This window comes from Oncorhynchus mykiss, chromosome 23, assembly GCF_013265735.2.
Source record: "Oncorhynchus mykiss isolate Arlee chromosome 23, USDA_OmykA_1.1, whole genome shotgun sequence".
Taxonomy (NCBI): domain Eukaryota; kingdom Metazoa; phylum Chordata; class Actinopteri; order Salmoniformes; family Salmonidae; genus Oncorhynchus; species Oncorhynchus mykiss.
The window spans coordinates 34,014,938-34,037,907 of NC_048587.1; the positions used below are offsets into that span (position 1 = coordinate 34,014,938).

A 22,970-nucleotide genomic window follows, 5' to 3' on the forward strand; every position below is an offset into this window, starting at 1 on the left:
TATTAGACTAACGATCTGGCTCTGTCTGTACCTCTGGGTCACGGGTATGTCTCCTCTCCTGTCTCCTTGTCTGGCCTCTTGTCTCCTCTCATGTCTCCTTGTTTAGCCACCTGTCTCCTCTCATGTCTCCTTGCTTGGCCTCCTTTCTCTCCAATTTCCATTAATCTCATTTCCTTTCCTTTTTTCTCCTCTTTCCTTTCCTCTCGTGTGTGCGTGCGTGCGTGCGTGCGTGCGTTGATGTTTTGCACATGTGTGTGTTTTCCATTTTACCCAGCCACAGGAGCTTTGGGACACAGTTCAATTATGCTCATTATATTTTTTGAAAACAAAAGAGAGCTCCTCATGTTTTTAACTAAAGCACTTTTACTGCAGCGCTTTCACTCTGTTAGTTCTGCAAACTCCGTATTAAAACTAGGCTCTTATAAAGGTAATGAAACCAAAGGTCGGTGTTAGGGAAATCTGCAGAGAGCGCCAGGGAAAGCTGGAGACAATTAAAGTCCAATCCCCCTACTGTATCCCCCCTACACACACACACACACACACACACACACATACATATACACACACATACAGAGAGAGAGAGAGAGATCAGGATGGGGTTTGGTAGCTGTGCTGTGCCGGGCCCTGCTCTCCCCTAGCTGTGAATTTAGTTGATTAGATCTGCTGGTGCACACAGCAGTGGTGACATGAAAACAACAATTAATAAGCCTTCCCTCTGCGCCATGCGGCTTCTTTTAACCAAGCAGTTAATAATGCAACCCAGAGGACTACAGGCCCTATCGTGTCATACAAACACACGCAGGTACGCATGCATTAACACACACACACTGTGTGTACAGTATGTGAGGGGGATTTCAATAGGAGTACTGTCTCAGGTTCTACAGTCTTTGTCCATCTTCATGTCTTTGCCTTTTTACATTGATCATCTTGTGTTCCTCGTTTCCCTTTTCTTTTCCCTTACGGTCAGTTGGAATGTGTTCTCTCTTTCTCCCCCCTCTTGCTATCCATTTGCAGATTGACATGATGAAACAATTATGTTTACATTGAGTAAATCACAGACAGTGTATAATGACAGGGACACTAGCCAGATCAGAGAGTGTATTAGTTGAGACTGGGCCTAGTGCTGGGCAGTGTTCTCAGGCTGACTGTAGGAACCAGAAGGGTGTGTTAATATCGCTTCATTGTTTACCTTTTTATTTTTCACATTGGATGAAAATAATATTACCGTGGTTGAAGCAGGTGTCTTGTTTATCTATTTTTGTAATTAAGTATAGAAATGACAGTCATGAGTCAGAAAATAGTCCTATTAGATCCAGTCTCAGCCAGCTCCTGGCAGGTTTACATGTCAATGATTGACTCCATTATATAATGCTGACAGTGTAGCCTGAACGCATGATGAACACAAACACATTGGGAATTTATGTTATTTTATACTTATACAATTGTTCAGAGAAAGAGATTTTGTTTAACAAGTAATATATATTTTTTCCCAAAAAGTTACGGGTGTATTGTTGACACGCCTAAAGACTACATCAAGTGTGTGACTCTACAAACGTGTTGGATGGATTTGTAGTTAGTTTTGGTTGCGTTTCAGATTATGTTGTGCACAATAGAAATAAATGGTAAATAATGTATTGTGTCATTTTGGAGTCACTTTTATTATAAATAAGAGTAGAAAATGTTTCTAAACACTTGTACATTCATGTGGATGCTACCATGATTACAGATAATCCTGAATGAAATTGAATAATGATGAGTGAGAAAGTTACAGACGCACAAATATCATACCCCCAAGACATGCTAACCTCTCACCATTACAATAACAGGGGAGGCTAGCATGTCTTGAAGGGTCCGTGGGTGACTTTTAACCGCCAAAAATGTGTTCTTTATATCATTGTTAAGAAGAAGTTTGGTCCAAGTCACATGTTGGGTGCTATATATATATTGAATATAATCTGAATCCTATACATTTAAATGTCTAATTTGGGTGCAATCAATTTGCTTAATTTCTATTTTTTCTTCTTAATTTCACATAGTGGAAATGACAGTGGGTCTAGTATAAGGGATTATGCTGTTTGAACTTCGGTGGCGCAGTGGTCTGAGCAGTTCACACCCAGTGCTTTTTATGTGAACGCCAAGGAAGCCATGTAGCCTATTGACTTTCACCGACCTTTTCAAACGTCTGACATCAAAGTTTATTTCTAGTGGTCACACTGATTATACAACGCACACATGGCTTTGTACACCTTCAACAAGGCTTGAACTGTGCAAGGCCCCAACCAATTGAGTAATGCTCTCAATCATCATTATGCTTAGTGTGTGATGTGGGTGTGCTTGTGTGCATAAGAGAAATATGTGACTGCATCACAGGGATACAAATAGTCCCCCAAAATGTTTTTACTAAAATGCTTTGGTGTTAAAACCTTTAAACCAACCCCCATCACAGTTTGCAAACAAGTTTCCCTTTCCATTCCGTCTGTGATTGCCGGAATACGTATTCTGTATTCTACTGGTTGGGCTGTGAAGATGATGGATGACAAGTTAAATTTGTGTCCGGGGAGTGAAGGTGAAGTGTGACAGAGTGATTTGTCTTGGGAATGGAGGGTTAGGGTCAGGCCAAAGCGGGCGCCTCCAGGCACAAGACATTGACAAATTCATCCTGCCCGCCACATTTCTGAAGCCTTTTGTTTTGAATCCTGGCTACTGACTGGTGACCCCCATCCCTCATCCTGCCAGCGTAGAAGGAAGCTGGTCGCGGCTGAGTCCCGGGTCCAGGCCATGCCAGGGGAACTCAGCACCACTAATTCACACCATTCAACCCTCTGACAGGCCCCTACCCGAACTCTCCCTGCCTCTCCAGACGCGTGAAAAGAGGGAGGCAGAAATATTTATTTCTGCACGTAATGGCCGTCTGCACAGCCGTATAATTTGTATTTTTCTCTCTCGCTTTCTCGCGCTCTCTCTCGCTGTCTCTCTCTCGCTGTCTCTCTCTCGCTCTCTCTCTCTCGCTGTCTCTCTCTCGCTGTCTCTCTCTCGCTCTCTCTCTCTCGCTCTCTCTCGCTGTCTCTCTCTCGCTCTCTCTCTCTCTTTCTCGCTGTCTCTCTCTCTCGCTGTCTCTCTCTTTCTCTTTCTCTTTTTCTCTCTCTCTCTCTCTCTCTCTCTCTCTCTCTCTCTCTCTCTCTCTCTCTTTCTCTTTCTCTCTCTCTCGCCTTATCATTGCAGGTCACTGGCGGGCCTCAAAGCGTTCACTGGGCTGGAAGAACTGGTCGTCGACAACAATCTGCTCGGAAACGACCTCCAGTTGCCCAGGTTACCCACCCTCCACACCCTAACACTCAATAAGAACCAAATATCCTTTCAAGCAGAGCGGCACTCACTATCTGCCTCTCATTCTTCAGCATGGGCTAAGGCTACAGGCCACAAGCCATTGTCTTTGCTGTTTGTTGTACTTCTATATCTCTGATTTGACTCTTTATCGCTGTGTTCTCAAAGTCTGTGGAAGTCTCTAATAGTGTGTTTGTAGTGAGTGTAAATGCAGTGCTATAAAGGTATCTGGGTCTTTGTGCTGTAGTTTAGACCCCACAGACTAGTTTCTAAGCCACGGGGACCTCTAGTGGAGACAGGAATAAAAGCCAGTAGGGGCTGTGTTGATATGTTGAGGAAGAAACGGGAAATGGAGAAACGTCTGAACCTACCAAATGCTTTGAGAAAGAGCACTTTTAAATTTATATTAGTTGTATAACCAATTATGAACATTGTCAAATGAACCAGTAGTGTAATATCCCATGCAGTGTAGTAGTGGGAAAAACTGAAAACCTCCTAACAATTGCAGAGACGATAATTTAAAAACTACATGTAGTTTCCTCATTGAATAGTAAACCAGGTTAACCGTAAGCACTCAAACCCAAACACTGCGCCACTACTTATGATCAGACGGAAAATATGTTTCAACTTCCTCCTTTAGTGTTAAGAACCCAGCCTATCTATGTGTCCTTGTCCCCCCTGGTAGCCTCTCCCTAGTAGATCCATCTACAGGGTAATGATGCAAAAACACACCTCCCGTGTCAACATTAAAAGTGGGGCTCCTAGAAGTGCGTGTCAGCGGCTCTGAAGCTCTGAGTCAGGTTGTGAAGTGGCCTGCACATGCTAATGGCCCAATTAGACCACATCCTGATGTGGAGCTGTGCCATTTTACACACTCCACCACTGCATTAGTGCGCTTGTATTTTGACACTTTGGGGCTCAATTTTCCAATGAAGTGAATGTATTAGTGATGAATGTGTCTGGGAGGCTGGTTTTGTTTGGGAGGCTGGTTGCTTTTTTTTTCATGTTTGGGGGGGGGGGACTTTTTTCCCGTCAGCTACGGCTCTGGAATCACCGACCGTTTGAACCACAAGGCATCCATCATTTACCCGGTCACCTAGGAGAGAGGGGGGAGAGAAGGAGAAGAAGAAAGGGAGAGAGAGAGAGGAAGAAAAAGAGGAGGGTGGAAAGAGAGAGAGAGAAAATACAGGGAACAAACAGGAAAATATATGCCAAACTCTGAGCCTTAAATTGAGCCTTTCTGTCTGCTCCCTCACACAACAACACGATGCCTATGACCTATGCCCTCTGAAGGCCATCGTGAATTTCATAGTGGTGTGTGTGGGAGGGAGGTCTGTGTGTGTGCGTGCGTGTGTAAGTGAGGGGGGTCTGGGGTAAATGGTAATGTAATTAACCGTGTTGGCTCCTTGACCTCTGACCGCTGACACCTGACTGACATTGAGGAGCTGCTGGAGCACTTGGCGAAGGCGGCACCGTCGCTGCAGTACCTCAGCCTGCTGGGAAACGAGGTCTGTCCCAACCAGCTGGTCAGCCTGGACAAGGATGAGGACGACTACCAGAGATACAGGTACACACTCACACACAGGTCATTGCCAAAGAGTCGCACAGTGATGATGTCATAACAACATTGGTGTCTGTTCTCTGTCCTGTTCAGGATTCTAAACATACTTATTTTAAATAAAAGTTACATGAATCCTTTTTTTCCAATATTTGTTTAATTTTTTATTAACGTTTTTTACATTTTTTGTAGGTTATTATATTTGTGTATACTTTTTATTTACACTGAATGAGGAACAAACATTCCTTGTCCCAACCAGATTGTGGATGGAACCTCATGGTTGTAAAAGCTTCCTCTCCACATTCTGGTTGGGCAAAATGCATTTCATGTGTGACTAGTCACCGCCACAAATGAGTGTTTACTAGCAGAGCAGACCATGCATTAAACATCACAGCCTCTCCTCAAGCCATGCAATGTGACCACCCTTTGTCAGCCTCTTTTACATGAAACACGATAAAAGGAAAAAACACACATTCTCTTTTGTCTGTTTTAGCCCTAAGTGCTTATTTCTGACTCTGTGTTCTGTATTAATCATTTACTAGCACCAACGATTGGCTGTAAGCCTCTCTGTCTCTCTCTTTCTCCCTCACTCTGTCTCTATCTCTCGGTCTCACCCTCACTCTTTTTGTATCTCTCTGTCTCTCTCTTTCTTTCTCTCTCTCTCTATGCCTCTCTCTCTCTCTCTCTCTCTCTCTCTCTCTCTCTCTCTCTCTCTCTCTCTCTCTCTTTCTTTCTCTCTTTCTCTCTTTCTCTCTTTCTCCCCCTCCCATACTTATCTTACTGCTAAGTGAAGCCGTTCTGCCCTGACTGACTGAGTGCTGACACTGTCTATGCTCTTGTTATGTAATATTCATAATGTGTCACACTGTAAAACATCAATTTGAGCCTGGTGCAGATTCCATGTCTGACGGGGTTAGGCTGTATGCAGGTCATCACAACTCTGGCCCAGGGCAGGGAATAGGCCGTGTCCATGAAGCCCCAGTCTCAGCCTCTAAGCCCCAGCCAGGCCCCTGCCCCCGACAGGCTCACAGGCCATCTCAATTACAAAGGGCAGCAGTCAACTGCTGTGGCACTCACTGGACTATTTAAAAAAAAGTCCAATGACATAAAGATGGAACACAGAAATTGAAAAATACACACACTTTGGGTTTTGAAGCTAGGATACAGTAACAACAGAATTATTCTAGCACAGAAGCAACCTGTCTCGTAATCGGATACACGGCACTGCCTTGGGGTTGAGGGGTGGAATACTCTCTCTCTTGCGCTCCTTCGAGGCTCTCTCGCTCTCTCTCTCTCTCTCTCTCTCTCTCTCTCTCTCTCTCTCTCTCTCTCTTTCTGTGTTGTGAAGGAGGAAAAATGACCTAGCGATGTCATACTCCCATCGTGACACAGAGCCTATTGTTACTTGTCATGTTTACACGCAGACTCGAATGACATAATCTCATTTCGTGATCTCTTGTTCCGCCCTGATCAAAGACTTGCTACAGGTGGACAGTCTTGCCTCAGGTGCCCTTTAACCACCACATGCACTCACCCCGGTGCTCACTCAACCCTCAACCCATCCACTCAACCCTCAACCCATCCACTTAACCCTCAACCATCCACTCAAGCCTCAACCCACCCACTCAACTCTCAACCCATCCACTCAACTCTCAACCCATCCACTCAACCCTCAACCCATCCACTCAACCCTCAACCTATCCTCAACTCATTGACTCAACCTCAACCTATTCACTCAACCTCAACCCATCCACTCAACCCTCAACCCATCCACTCAACCCTCAACCATCCACTCAGCCCTCGCCATCCACACAACCTAAACCCATCCACTCAACCTCAACCCATTCACTCAACCTCAACCCATCCACTCAACCCATCCACTCAGCCCTCAACCGATCCACTCAATCCTCAACCCATCCACTCAACCCTCAACCCATCCACTCAACCCTCAACCCATCTACTCAACCCTCAACCATCCACTCAATCCTCAACCCATTCACTCAACCTCAACCCATCCAGTCAACCCTCAACCCATCCACTCAACCCTCAACCATCCTCTCAACCTAAACCCATCCTCTCAACTTCAACCCATTCACTCAACCCTCAACACATTCACTCAACCTCAACCCATCAACTCAACCCATCCACTCAACCCTCAACCCATCCACTCAACCCTCAACCATCCACTCAGCCCTCAACCATCCACTCAACCTCAACCCATTCACTCAACCTCAACCCATCCACTCAACTTAAACCCATCCACTCAACCTCAACCCATTCACTCAACCTCAACCCATCCACTCAACCTCAACCCATCCACTCAACCCTCAACCCATCCACTCAACCATCTACTCAACCCATCCACTCAACCTCAACCCATCCACTCAACCATCTACTCAACCCATCCACTCAACCCTCAACCCATTCACTCAACCATCCACTGAACCTTCAACCCATTCACTCAACATCAACCCATCCACTCAACCCTCAACCCATCCACTCAACCCTCAACCCATCCACTCAACCTCAACCCATTCACTCAACCCTCAACACATTCACTCAACCTAAACCCATCCACTCAACCTCAACCCATTCACTCAACCTCAACCATCCACTCAACCTAAACCCATCCACTCAACCTCAACCCATCCACTCAACCTCAACCCATCCACTCAACCCTCAACCCATCCACTCAACCATCTACTCAACCCATCCACTCAACCTCAACCCATCCACTCAACCATCTACTCAACCCATCCACTCAACCCTCAACCCATTCACTCAACCATCCACTGAACCTTCAACCCATTCACTCAACATCAACCCATCCACTCAACCCTCAACCCATCCACTCAACCCTCAACCCATCCACTCAACCTCAACCCATTCACTCAACCCTCAACACATTCACTCAACCTAAACCCATCCACTCAACCTCAACCCATTCACTCAACCTCAACCATCCACTCAACCTAAACCCATCCACTCAACCTCAACCCATCCACTCAACCTCAACCCATCCACTCAACCCTCAACCCATCCACTCAACCTAAACCCATCCACTCAACCCATCCACTCAACCCTCAACCCATTCACTCAACCATCCACTCAACCTTCAACCCATTCACTCAACATCAACCCATCCACTCAACCCATCCACTAAACCCTCAACCGATCCACTCAACCTTAACCCATTCACTTAATCCTCAACCCAACCACTCAACCTAAACCCATCCACTCAACCTTAACCATCCACTCAACCTAAACCCATCCACTCAACCTCAACCATCCACTCAACCTAAACCAATCCACTCAACCTCAACCCATTCACTCAACCTCAACCCATTCACTCAACCTCAACCCATTCACTCAACCTCAACCCATTCACTCAACCTCAACCCATCCACTCAACCTCAACCCATTCACTCAACCTCAACCCATCTACTCAACCCTCAACCCATCCACTCAACCCTCAACCCATTCACTCAACCATCCACTCAACCCTCAACCCATCCACTCATCCCTCAACCCATCCCCTCAACCCTCAACACATTCACTCAACCATCCAGACATTCACACAACCTCGTCCCATCCACTCAACCTAAACCCATCCACTTAACCTCAACCCTTCCACTCAACCCATCCACTCAATCCTCAACCCATGCACTCAACCCTCAACCATTAGATCTCAACACATCCATTCAACCCTCAACCATCCACTCAGCCTAAACCCATCTACGCAACCTCGACCCTCAACCCATTCACTCAACCTTAACCCATCCACTCAACCTCAACCATCCACTCAACCTAAACCCATCCACTCAACCACAACCCATCCACTCAATCATCAACCAATCCACTCAACCCTCAACCCATCCAGTCAACCCTCAACCCATCCAGTCAACCCCTCAACCCATCCACTCAACCATCCTCTCAACCTAAACCCATCCACTCAACCTCAACCATCCACTCAACCTAAACCCATCCACTCAACCACAACCCATTCACTCAACCTCAACCCATCCACTCATCCCTCAACCCATCCACTCAATCATCAACCAATCCACTCAACCCTCAACCCATCCAGTCAACCCTCAACCCATCCAGTCAACCCCTCAACCCATCCACTCAACCATCCACTCAGCCCTCAACCATCCTCTCAACCTAAACCCATCCACTCAACCTCAACCCATTCACTCAACCATCCACTCAACCCTCAAACCATCCACTCAACCCTCAACCCATCCAGTCAACCCTCAACCCATCCACTCAACCATCCACTCAGCCCTCAACCATCCTCTCAACCTAAACCCATCCACTCCACCTCAACCCATTCACTCAACCCTCAACCCATCCACTCAAACCATCCACTCAACCCTCAACCCATCAACTCAACCCTCAACCCATCCACTCAACCATCAACCCATCTACTCAACGCTCAACACATCCACTCAACCCTCAACCCATTCACTCAACCATCCACTCAAACCTCAATCCATCCACTCAACCCTCAACCCATCCACTCAACCTCAACCCATTCACTCAACCATCCACTCAACCCTCAAACCATCCACTCAACCCTCAACCCATCCAGTCAACCCTCAACCCATCCAGTCAACCCTCAACCCATCCACTCAACCATCCACTCAGCCCTCAACCATCCTCTCAACCTAAACCCATCCACTCCACCTCAACCCATTCACTCAACCCTCAACCCATCCACTCAAACCATCCACTCAACCCTCAACCCATCCACTCAACCCTCAACCCATCCACTCAACCATCAACCCATCTACTCAACGCTCAACACATCCACTCAACCCTCAACCCATTCACTCAACCATCCACTCAAACCTCAATCCATCCACTCAACCCTCAACCCATCCACTCAACCCATCCACTCAACCATCAACCCATCTACTCAACGCTCAACCCATCCACTCAACCCTCAACCCATTCACTCAACCATCCACTCAACCTTCAACCCATTCACTCAACATCAACCCATCCACTCAACCCATCCACTAAACCCTCAACCCATCCACTCAACCTCAACCCATTCACTCAACCTCAACCATCCACTCAACCTAAACCAATCCACTCAACCTCAACCCATTCACTCAACCGCAACCCATCCACTCAACCTCAACCCATCCACTCAACCCTCAACCCATCCACTCAACCATCCACTCAACCTTCAACCCATTCACTCAACATCAACCCATCCACTCAACCCTCAACCCATCAACTAAACCCTCAACCCATCCACTCAACCTCAACCCACCCACTCAACCCTCAACCCATCCACTCAACCCTCAACCCATCCACTCAACCCTCAACCAATCCACTCAACCCATCCTCTCAACCATCCACTCAACCTCAACCCATTCACTCAACCCTCAACACATTCACTCAACCTCAACCCATCAACTCATTCACTCAACCTCAATCCATCAACTCAACCCATCCTCTCAACCCTCAACCCATCCACTCAACCATCCACTCCACCCTGAACCATCCACTCAACCTCAACCCATGCACTCAACCCTCAACCCATGCACTCAACCCTCAACCATCCACTCAGCCTAAACCCATCCACTCAACCTCAACCCTCATCCCATTCACTCAACCTTAACCCATTCCCTTAATCCTCAACCCAACCACTCAACCTAAACCCATCCACTCAACCTCAACCATCCACTCAACTTAAACCCATCCACTCAACCTCAACCCATTCAATCAACCTCAACCCATCCACTCAACCTCAACCCATCCACTCAACCCTCAACCCATCCACTCAAACCTCAACCATCCACTCAACCTAAACCATCCAATAAACCTCAACCCATTCACTCAACCTCAACCCATCCACTCAACCCTCAACCCATCCACTCAACCTCAACCCATCCACTCAACCATCTACTCAACCCATCCACTCAACCCTCAACCCATTCACTCAACCATCCACTCAACCTTCAACCCATTCACTCAACATCAACCCATTCACTCAACCTCAACCATCCACTCAACCTAAACCCATCCACTCAACCTCAACCCATTCACTCAACCTCAACCCATCTACTCAACTCAACTCTCAACACATCTACTCAACCCTCAACCCATTCACTCAACCATCCACTCAAACCTCAATCCATCCACTCAACCCTCAACCCATCCACTCAACCATCAACCCATCTACTCAACGCTCAACCCATCCACTCAACCCTCAACCCATCCACTTAACCCTCAACCCATCCACTCAACCCTCAACCCATCCACTTTACCCTCAACCCATCCACTTAACCCTCAACCCATCCACTCAACCTAAACCCATCCACTCAAACTCAACCCATCCACTCAACCCATCCACTCAACCCTCAACCCATTCACTCAACCATCCACTCAACCTTCAACCCATTCACTCAACATCAACCCATCCACTCAACCCATCCACTAAACCCTCAACCCATCCACTCAACCTTCAACCCATTCACTTAATCCTCAACCCAACCACTCAACCTAAACCCATCCACTCAACCTCAACCATCAACTCAACCTCAACCCATCCACTCAACCTCAACCCATCCACTCAACCTCAACCATCCACTCAACCTCAGCCCATTCACTCAACCATCCACCCATCCACTCAACCCTCAACCCATTCACTCAGCCCTCAACCCATTCACTCAACCCTCAACCCATTCACTCAACCCATCCACTCAACCCTCAACACATCCACTCAACCTCAACCCATCCACTCAACCATCAACCCATCTACTCAACGCTCAACACATCCACTCAACCCTCAACCCATTCACTCAACCATCCACTCAACCCTCAACCCATCCACTTAACCTCAACCATCCACTCAACCTAAACCCATCCACTCAACCTCAACACATCTACTCAACCCTCAACCATCCACTCAACCTCAACCTCAACCATCCACTCAGCATAAAGCCATCCACTCAACCTAAACCATCCACTCAACCTAAACCATCCACTCAACCTAAACCCATACATCAACCCTCAACCCATCCACTCAACCTCAACCAATTCACTCAACCCTCAACCCATTCACTCAACCCTCAACCCATCCACTCAACCCTCGACCCATCCACTTAACCCTCAACCCATCCTCTCAACCTCAACCATCCACTCAACCTCAACCCATTCGCTCAACCTAAACCCATCCACTCAACCTCAACCCATCCACTCAACCTCAACCTCAACCATCCACTCAGCATAAAGCCATCCACTCAGCATAAAGCCATCCACTCAACCTAAGCCATCCACTCAACCTAAACCATCCACTCAACCTAAACCCATACATCAACCCTCAACCCATCCACTCAACCTCAACCAATTCACTCAACCATCAACCCATTCACTCAACCCTCAACCCATTCACTCAACCCTCAACCCATTCACTCAACCTCAACCCATCCACTCAACCCTCAACCCCATCCAGTCAACCCTCAACCCATCCTCTCAACCTCAACCATCCACTCAACCTCAACCCATTCACTCAACCCATCCACTCAACCCTCAACCCCATCCACTCAACCCTCAACCCATTCACTCAACCATCCACTCAGCCATCAACCCATCTACTCAACGCTCAACACATCCACTCAACCCTCAACCCATCCACTCAACCCTCAACCCATTCACTCAACCCTCAACCCATCCACTCAACCCTTAACCCATCCACTCAACCTAAACCCATCCACTCAACCTCAACCCATTCACTCAGCCCTTCAACACATTCACTCAACCTCAACCCATCAACTCAACCCATCCACTCAGCCCTCAACCCATCCACTCAACCCTTAACCATCCACTCCACCCTGAACCATCCACTCAACCTAAACACATCCACTCAACCCTCAACCCATCCAGTCAACCCTCAACCCATCCACTCAACCATCCACTCAGCCCTCAACCATCATCTCAACCTAAACCCATCCACTCCACCTCAACCCATCCACTCAAACCATCCACTCAACCCTCAACCCATCCACTCAACCCTCAACCCATCCACTCAACCATCAACCCATCTACTCAACGCTCAACACATCCACTCAACCCTCAACCCATTCACTCAACCATCCACTCAAACCTCAATCCATCCACTCAACCCTCAACCCATCCACTCAACCCATCCACTCAACCATCAACCCATCTACTCAACACTCAACCCATCCACTCAACCCTCAACCCATTCACTCAACCATCCACTCAACCTTCAACCCATTCACTCAACATCAACCCATCCACTCAACCCATCCACTAAACCCTCAACCCATCCACTAAACCCTCAACCCATCCACTCAACCTCAACCCATTCACTCAACCTCAACCATCAACTCAACCTAAACCAATCCACTCAACCTCAACCCATTCACTCAACCTCAACCCATCCACGCAACCTCAACCCATCCACTCAACCCTCAACCCATCCACTCAACCCATTCACTCAACCATCCACTCAACCTTCAACCCATTCACTCAACATCAACCCATCCACTCAACCCTCAACCCATCAACTAAACCCTCAACCCATCCACTCAACCTCAACCCACCCACTCAACCCTCAACCCATCCACTCAACCCTCAACCCATCCACTCAACCCTCAACCAATCCACTCAACCCATCCTCTCAACCATCCACTCAACCTCAACCCATTCACTCAACCCTCAACACATTCACTCAACCTCAACCCATCAACTCAACCCATCCACTCAACCCTCAACCCATCCACTCAACCATCCACTCCACCCTGAACCATCCACTCAACCTAAACCCATCCACTCAACCTCACCCCTTGCACTCAACCCTCAACCCATGCACTCAACCCTCAACCATCCACTCAGCCTAAACCCATCCACTCAACCTCAACCCTCATCCCATTCACTCAACCTTAACCCATTCCCTTAATCCTCAACCCAACCACTCAACCTAAACCCATCTACTCAACCTCAACCATCCACTCAACCTCAACCCATCCACTCAACCCTCAACCCATCCACTCAACCCTCAACCATCCACTCAACCTAAACCATCCAATAAACCTCAACCCATTCACTCAACCTCAACCCATCCACTCAATCCATCCACTCAATCCTCAACCCATCCACTCAACCTCAACCCATCCACTCTACCATCTACTCAACCCATCCACTCAACCCTCAACCCATTCACTCAACCATCCACTCAACCTTCAACCCATTCACTCAACATCAACCCATCCACTCAACCCTCAACCCATCCACTCAACCATCCACTCAACCTCAAACCATTCACTCAACCTCAACCATCCACTCAACCTAAACCCATCCACTCAACCTCAACCCATTCACTCAACCTCAACCCATCCACTCAACCCTCAACACATCCACTCAACCCTCAACCCCTTCACTCAACCATCCACTCAAACCTCAATCCATCCACTCAACCCTCAACCCATCCACTCAACCCATCCACTCAACCATCAACCCATCTACTCAACGCTCAACCCATCCACTCAACCCTCAACCCATCCACTTAACCCTCAACCCATCCACTCAACCCTCAACCCATCCACTTAACCCTCAACCCATCCACTCAACCTAAACCCATCCACTCAAACTCAACCCATCCACTCAACCCATCCACTCAACCCTCAACCCATTCACTCAACCATCCACTCAACCTTCAACCCATTCACTCAACATCAACCCATCCACTCAACCCATCCACTAAACCCTCAACCCACCCACTCAACCTTCAACCCATTCACTTAATCCTCAACCCAACCATTCAACCTAAACCCATCCACTCAACCTCAACCATCAACTCAACCTCAACCCATCCACTCAACCTCAACCCATCCACTCAACCTCAACCATCCACTCAACCTCAGCCCATTCACTCAACCATCCACCCATCCACTCAACCCTCAACCCATTCACTCAGCCCTCAACCCATTCACTCAACCCTCAACCCATTCACTCAACCCATCCACTCAACCCTCAACCCATCCACTCAACCTCAACCCATCCACTCAACCATCAACCCATCTACTCAACGCTCAACACATCCACTCAACCCTCAACCTATTCACTCAACCATCCACTCAACCCTCAACCCATCCACTCAACCTCAACCATCCACTCAACCTAAACCCATCCACTCAACCTCAACACATCCACTCAACCCTCAACCATCCACTCAACCCTCAACCATCCACTCAACCTCAACCCATTCACTCAACCCTCAACCCATCCACTCAACCCTCGACCCATCCACTTAACCCTCAACCCATCCTCTCAACCTCAACCATCCACTCAACCTCAACCCATTCACTCAACCTAAACCCATCCACTCAACCTCAACCCATCCACTCAACCTCAAACTCAACCATCCACTCAGCATAAAGCCATCCACTCAACCTAAACCATCCACTCAACCTAAACCATCCACTCAACCTAAACCCATACATCAACCCTCAACCCATTCACTCAACCCTCAACCCATTCACTCTACCCTCAACCCATTCACTCAACCCTCAACCCCATCCACTCAACCCTCAACCCCATCCAGTCAACCCTCAACCCATCCTCTCAACCTCAACCATCCACTCAACCTCAACCCATTCACTCAACCCATCCACTCAACCCTCAACCCATTCACTCAACCATCCACTCAGCCATCAACCCATTTACTCAACGCTCAACACATCCACTCAACCCTCAACCCATCCACTCAACCCTCTACCCATTCACTCAACCCTCAACCCATCCACTCAACCCTTAACCCATCCACTCAACCTAAACCCATTCACTCAACCTCAACCCATCAACTCAACCCATCCACTCAGCCCTCAACCCATCCACTCAACCCTTAACCATCCACTCCACCCTGAACTATCCACTCAACCTAAACCCATCCACTCAACCTCAACCCATCCACTCAACCCTCAACCCATCCACTCAAACCTCAACCCATCCACTCAACCCTCAACCCATCCCTCAACCATCCACTCAGCCCTCAACCATCCACTCAGCCCTCAACCATCCACTCAACCTAAATCCATTCACTCAACCCTCAACCTGTTCATTCAACCTCAACCCATCCACTCAACCCTCAACCATCCACTCAGCCCTCAACCATCCACTCAACCTAAATCCATTCACTCAACCTTCAACCCTCAACCCATTCATTCAACCTCAACCCATCCACTCAACGCTCAACCATCCACTCAGCCTAAACCCATCCACTCAACCTCAACCCATTCACTCAACCTCAACCCATTCACTTAATCCTCAACCAATCCACTCAACCTAAACCCATCCACTCAACCATCCACTCAGCCCTCAACCATCCACTCAGCCCTCAACCATCCACTCAACCTAAACCCATACATCAACCCTCAACCCATTCACTCAACCTCAACCCATCCACTCAGCCCTCAACCATCCACTCAACCTAAACCCATCCACTCAACCCTCAACACATCCTCTCAACCTCAACCATCCACTCAATCTCAACCCTTTCACTCAACCTAAACCCATCCACTCAACCTCAACCCATTCACTCAACCCTCAACACATTCATTCAACCTCAACCCATCAACTCAACCCATCCACTCAACCATCAACCCATCTACTCAACGCTCAACACATCCACTCAACCCTCAACCCAATCACTCAACCATCCACTCAACCCTCAACCCATCCACTCAACCCTCAACCCATCCACTCAACCCTCAACCATCCACTCCACCCTGAACCATCCACTCAACCTCAACCCATCCACTCAACCTCAACCCATCCACTCAACCCTCAACCCATCCACTCAAACCTCAACCCATCCACTCAACCCTCAACCCATCCACTCAACCATCCACTCAGCCCTCAACCATCCACTCAACCTAAAGCCATTCACTCAACCCTCAACCCGTTCATTCAACCTCAACCCATCCACTCAACCCTCAACCATCCACTCAGCCCTCAACCATCCACTCAACCTAAATCCATTCACTCAACCCTCAACCCATTAATTCAACCTAAAACCCATCCATTCAACCCTCAACCATCCACTCAGCCTAAACCCATCCACTCAACCTCAACCATCCTCTCAACCTAACCCCATCCACTCAACCTCAACCCATTCACTCAACCTCAACCATCCACTCAATCCTCAACCCATCCACTCAACCCTCAACCATTCACTCAACCTCAACCATGCACTCAACCTAAACCCATCCACTCAACCTCAATCCATTCACTCAACCTCAACCCATTCACTCAACCTCAACCCATTCACTCAACCCATCCACTCAACCCTCAACCCATCCACTCAACCTCAACCCATCCACTCAACCATCAACCCATCTACTCAACGCTATACACATCCACTCAACCCTCAACCCATTCACTCAACCTTCCACTCAACCCTCAACCCATCCACTCAACCTCAATCATCCACTCAACCTAAACCCATCCACATAACCTCAACACATCCACTCAACCCTCAAACATTCACTCAACCTCAACCATCCACTCAACCTCAACCCATTCACTCAACCCTCAACCCATTCACTCAACCCTCAACCCATGCACTCAACCCTCGACCCATCCACTTAACCCTCGACCCATCCACTTAACCCTCAACCCATCCTCTCAACCTCAACCATCCACTCAACCTCAACCCATTCACTCAACCTAAACCCATCCACTCAACCTCAACCCATCCACTCAACCTCAACCTCAACCATCCACTCAGCATAAAGCCATCCACTCAACCTAAACCATCCACTCAACCTAAACCCATACATCAACCCTCAACCCATTCACTCAACCTCAACCCATCCACTCAGCCCTCAACCATCCCCTCAACCTCAACCAATTCACTCAACCATCAACCCATTCACTCAACCCTCAACCCATTCTCTCAACCCTCAACCCATTCACTCAGCCCTCAACCCATCCACTCAACCCTCAACCCCATCCAGTCAACCCTCAACCCATCCTCTCAACCTCAACCATCCACTCAACCTCAACCCATTCACTCAACCCATCCACTCAACCCTCAACCCCATCCACTCAACCCTCAACCCATTCACTCAACCATCCACTTAGCCATCAACCCATCTACTCAACGCTCAACACATCCACTCAACCCTCAACCCATCCACTCAACTCTCAACCCATCCACTCAGCCCTCAACCCATCCACTCAACCCTTAACCATCCACTCCACCCTGAACCATCCACTCAACCTAAACACATCCACTCAACCCTCAACCCATCCAGTCAACCCTCAACCCATCCACTCAACCATCCACTCAGCCCTCAACCATCATCTCAACCTAAACCCATCCACTCCACCTCAACCCATTCACTCAACCCTCAACCCATCCACTCAAATCATCCACTCAACCCTCAACCCATCCACTCAACCCTCAACCCATCCACTCAACCATCAACCCATCTACTCAACGCTCAACACATCCACTCAACCCTCAACCCATTCACTCAACCATCCACTCAAACCTCAATCCATCCACTCAACCCTCAACCCATCCACTCAACCCATCCACTCAACCATCAACCCATCTACTCAACGCTCAACCCATCCACTCAACCCTCAACCCATTCACTCAACCATCCACTCAACCTTCAACCCATTCACTCAACATCAACCCATCCACTAAACCCATCCACTAAACCCTCAACCCATCCACTCAACCTCAACCCATTCACTCAACCTCAACCATCAACTCAACCTCAACCCATCCACTCAACCCTCAACCCATCCACTCAACCCTCAACCATCCACTCAACCTAAACCATCCAATAAACCTCAACCCATTCACTCAACCTCAACCCATCCACTCAATCCATCCACTCAACCCTCAACCCATCCACTCAACCTCAACCCATCCACTCTACCATCTACTCAACCCATCCACTCAACCCTCAACCCATTCACTCAACCATCCACTCAACCTTCAACCCATTCACTCAACATCAACCCATTCACTCAACCCTGAACCCATCCACTCAACCCTCAACCCATCCACTCAACCATCCACTCAACCTCAAACCATTCACTCAACCTCAACCATCCACTCAACCTAAACCCATCCACTCAACCTCAACCCATTCACTCAACCTCAACCCATCCACTCAACCCTCAACACATCCACTCAACCCTCAACCCATTCACTCAACCATCCACTCAAACCTCAATCCATCCACTCAACCCTCAACCCATCCACTCAACCCATCCACTCAACCATCAACCCATCTACTAAACGCTCAACCCATCCACTCAACCCTCAACCCATCCACTTAACCCTCAACCCATCCACTCAACCCTCAACCCATCCACTTAACCCTCAACCCATCCACTCAACCTAAACCCATCCACTCAAACTCAACCCATCCACTCAACCCATCCACTCAACCCTCAACCCATTCACTCAACCATCCACTCAACCTTCAACCCATTCACTCAACATCAACCCATCCACTCAACCCATCCACTAAACCCTCAACCCATCCACTCAACCTTCAGCCCATTCACTTAATCCTCAACCCAACCATTCAACCTAAACCCATCCACTCAACCTCAACCATCAAATCAACCTCAACCCATCCACTCAACCTCAACCCATCCACTCAACCTCAACCATCCACTCAACCTCAACCATCCACTCAACCTCAGCCCATTCACTCAACCATCCACCCATCCACTCAACCCATTCACTCAGCCCTCAACCCATTCACTCAACCCTCAACCCATTCACTCAACCCATCCACTCAACCCTCAACCCATCCACTCAACCTCAACCATCCACTCAACCTTAACCCATCCACTCAACCTCAACACATCCACTCAACCCATCCACTCAACCTCAACCCATTCACTCAACCCTCAACCCATCCACTCAACCCTCGACCCATCCACTTAACCCTCAACCCATCCTCTCAACCTCAACCATCCACTCAACCTCAACCCATTCACTCAACCTAAACCCATCCACTCAACCTCAACCCATCCACTCAACCTCAACCTCAACCATCCACTCAGCATAAAGCTATCCACTCAACCTAAACCATCCACTCAACCTAAACCTTCCACTCAACCTAAACCCATACATCAACCCTCAACCCATTCACTCAACCTCAACCCATCCACTCAGCCCTCAACCCATCCACTCAGCCCTCAACCATCCCCTCAACCTAAACCCATCCACTCAACCTCAACCAATTCACTCAACCATCAACCCATTCACTCAACCCTCAACCCATTCACTCAACCCTCAACCCATTCACTCAACCCTCAACCCATCCACTCAACCCTCAACCCCATCCAGTCAACCCTCAACCCATCCTCTCAACCTCAACCATCCACTCAACCTCAACCCATTCACTCAACCCATCCACTCAACCCTCAACCCCATCCACTCAACCCTCAACCCATTCACTCAACCATCCACTCAGCCATCAACACATCTACTCAACGCTCAACACATCCACTCAACCCTCAACCCATCCACTCAACCCTCAACCCATTCACTCAACCCTCAACCCATCCACTCAACCCTTAACCCATCCACTCAACCTAAACCCATCCACTCAACCTCAACCCATTCACTCAGCCCTTCAACACATTCACTCAACCTCAACCCATCAACTCAACCCATCCACTCAGCCCTCAACCCATCCACTCAACCCTTAACCATCCACTCCACCCTGAACCATCCACTCAACCTAAACACATCCACTCAACCTCAACCCATCCACTCAACCCTCAACCCATCCACTCAAACCTCAACCCATCCACTCAACCCTCAACCCATCCCTCAACCATCCACTCAGCCCTCAACCATCCACTCAGCCCTCAACCATCTACTCAACCTAAATCCATTCACTCAACCCTCAACCCGTTCATTCAACCTCAACCCGTCCACTCAACCCTCAACCATCCACTCAGCCCTCAACCATCCACTCAACCTAAATCCATTCACTCAACCTTCAACCCTCAACCCATTCATTCAACCTCAACCCATCCACTCAACGCTCAACCATCCACTCAGCCTAAACCCATCCACTCAACCTCAACCCATTCACTCAACCCATTCACTTAATCCTCAACCAATCCACTCAACCTAAACGCATCCACTCAACCATCCACTCAGCCCTCAACCATCCACTCAGCCCTCAACCATCCACTCAACCTAAACCCATACATCAACCCTCAACCCATTCACTCAACCTCAACCCATCCACTCAGCCCTCAACCATCCACTCAACCTAAACCCATCCACTCAACCTCAACCCATCCACTCAACCCTCAACACATCCTCTCAACCTCAACCATCCACTCAACCTCAACCCTTTCACTCAACCTAAACCCATCTACTCAACGCTCAACACATCCACTCAAACCTCAACCCATTCACTCAACCATCCACTCAACCCTCAACCCATCCACTCAACCCTCAACCCATCCACTCAACCCTCAACCCATCCACTTAACCTAAACCCATCCACTCAACCTCAACCTCAACTCATTCACTCAACCCTCAACACATTGACTCAACCTCAACCCATCAACTCAACCCTCAACCCATCCACTCAACCCTCAACCATCCACTCCACCCTGAACCATCCACTCAACCTCAACCCATCCACTCAACCTCAACCCATCCACTCAACCCTCAACCCATCCACTCAAACCTCAACCCATCCACTCAAACCTCAACCCATCCACTCAACCATCCACTCAGCCCTCAACCATCCACTCAGCCCTCAACCATCCACTCAACCTAAAGCCATTCACTCAACCCTCAACCCGTTCATTCAACCTCAACCCATCCACTCAACCCTCAACCATCCACTCAGCCCTCAACCATCCACTCAACCTAAATCCATTCACTCAACCCTCAACCCATTAATTCAACCTCAACCCATCCATTCAACCCTCAACCATCCACTCAGCCTAAACCCATCCACTCAACCTCAACCATCCTCTCAACCTAACCCCATCCACTCAACCTCAACCCATTCACTCAACCTCAACCATCCACTCAATCCTCAACCCATCCACTCAACCTCAACCCATCCACTCAACCCTCAACCATTCACTCAACCTCAACCATGCACTCAACCTAAACCCATCCACTCAACCTCAACCCATTCACTCAACCTCAACCCATTCACTCAACCCTCAACCCATTCACTGAACCCTCAACCCATCCACTCAACCCTCGACCCATCCACTCAACCCTCAACCATCCACTCGGCCCTCAACCATCCACTCAGCCCTCAACCATCCACTCAACCTAAACCCATACATCAACCCTCAACCCATACATCAACCTCAACCCATCCACTCAGCCCTCAACCATCCACTCAACCTAAACCCATCCACTCAACCTCAACACATCCACTCAACCCTCAACCCATCCTCTCAACCTCAACCATCCACTCAACCTCAAACCATTCACTCAACCTAAACCCATCCACTCAACCCTCAACCCATTCACTCAGCCCTCAACCCATCCTCTCAACCTCAACCATCCACTCAACCTCAACCCATTCACTCAACCTAAACCCATCCACTCAACCTCAACCCATCCACTCAACCTCAACCATCCACTCAGCATAAAGCCATCCACTCAACCTAAACCATCCACTCAACCTCAACACATATACTCAACCCTCAACCCGTTCATTCAACCTCAACCCATCCACTCAACCCTCAACCATCCACTCAGCCCTCAACCATCCACTCTACCTAAATCCATCCACTCAGTCCTCAACCATCCACTCAGTCCTCAACCATCCACTCAACCTTCAACCCATTCACTCATGCCTCAACCCATTCACTCAACCCTCAACCCATTCACTCAACCCATCCACTCAACACTCATCCCATCCACTCAACCCTCAACCCATCCACTCAACCCTCAACCCCATCCACTCAACCCGCAATCCATCCACTCAACCTCAACCCATTCACTCAACCCTCAACCCATTCACTCAACCCTCAACCCATCCACTCAACCCTCAACCATCCACTCGGCCCTCAA

At 48.5% G+C, this 22,970-nt stretch overlaps 1 protein-coding gene across 2 annotated transcripts in view; it reads left to right on the forward strand.

Annotated features, from left to right (window-relative positions):
• The window catches only part of LOC110502629 (leucine-rich melanocyte differentiation-associated protein), a 295,662-nt gene that overhangs the window by 158,313 nt on the left and 114,379 nt on the right, over positions 1–22,970 (forward strand). For both annotated transcript variants that reach the window (XM_021580812.2, XM_021580813.2), the window contains exons 3-4: positions 3,223–3,349; positions 4,752–4,891. In XM_021580812.2, coding sequence (XP_021436487.2) covers positions 3,223–3,349; positions 4,752–4,891 — 267 coding nt within the window. The remainder of the gene's footprint in view (positions 1–3,222; positions 3,350–4,751; positions 4,892–22,970) is intronic.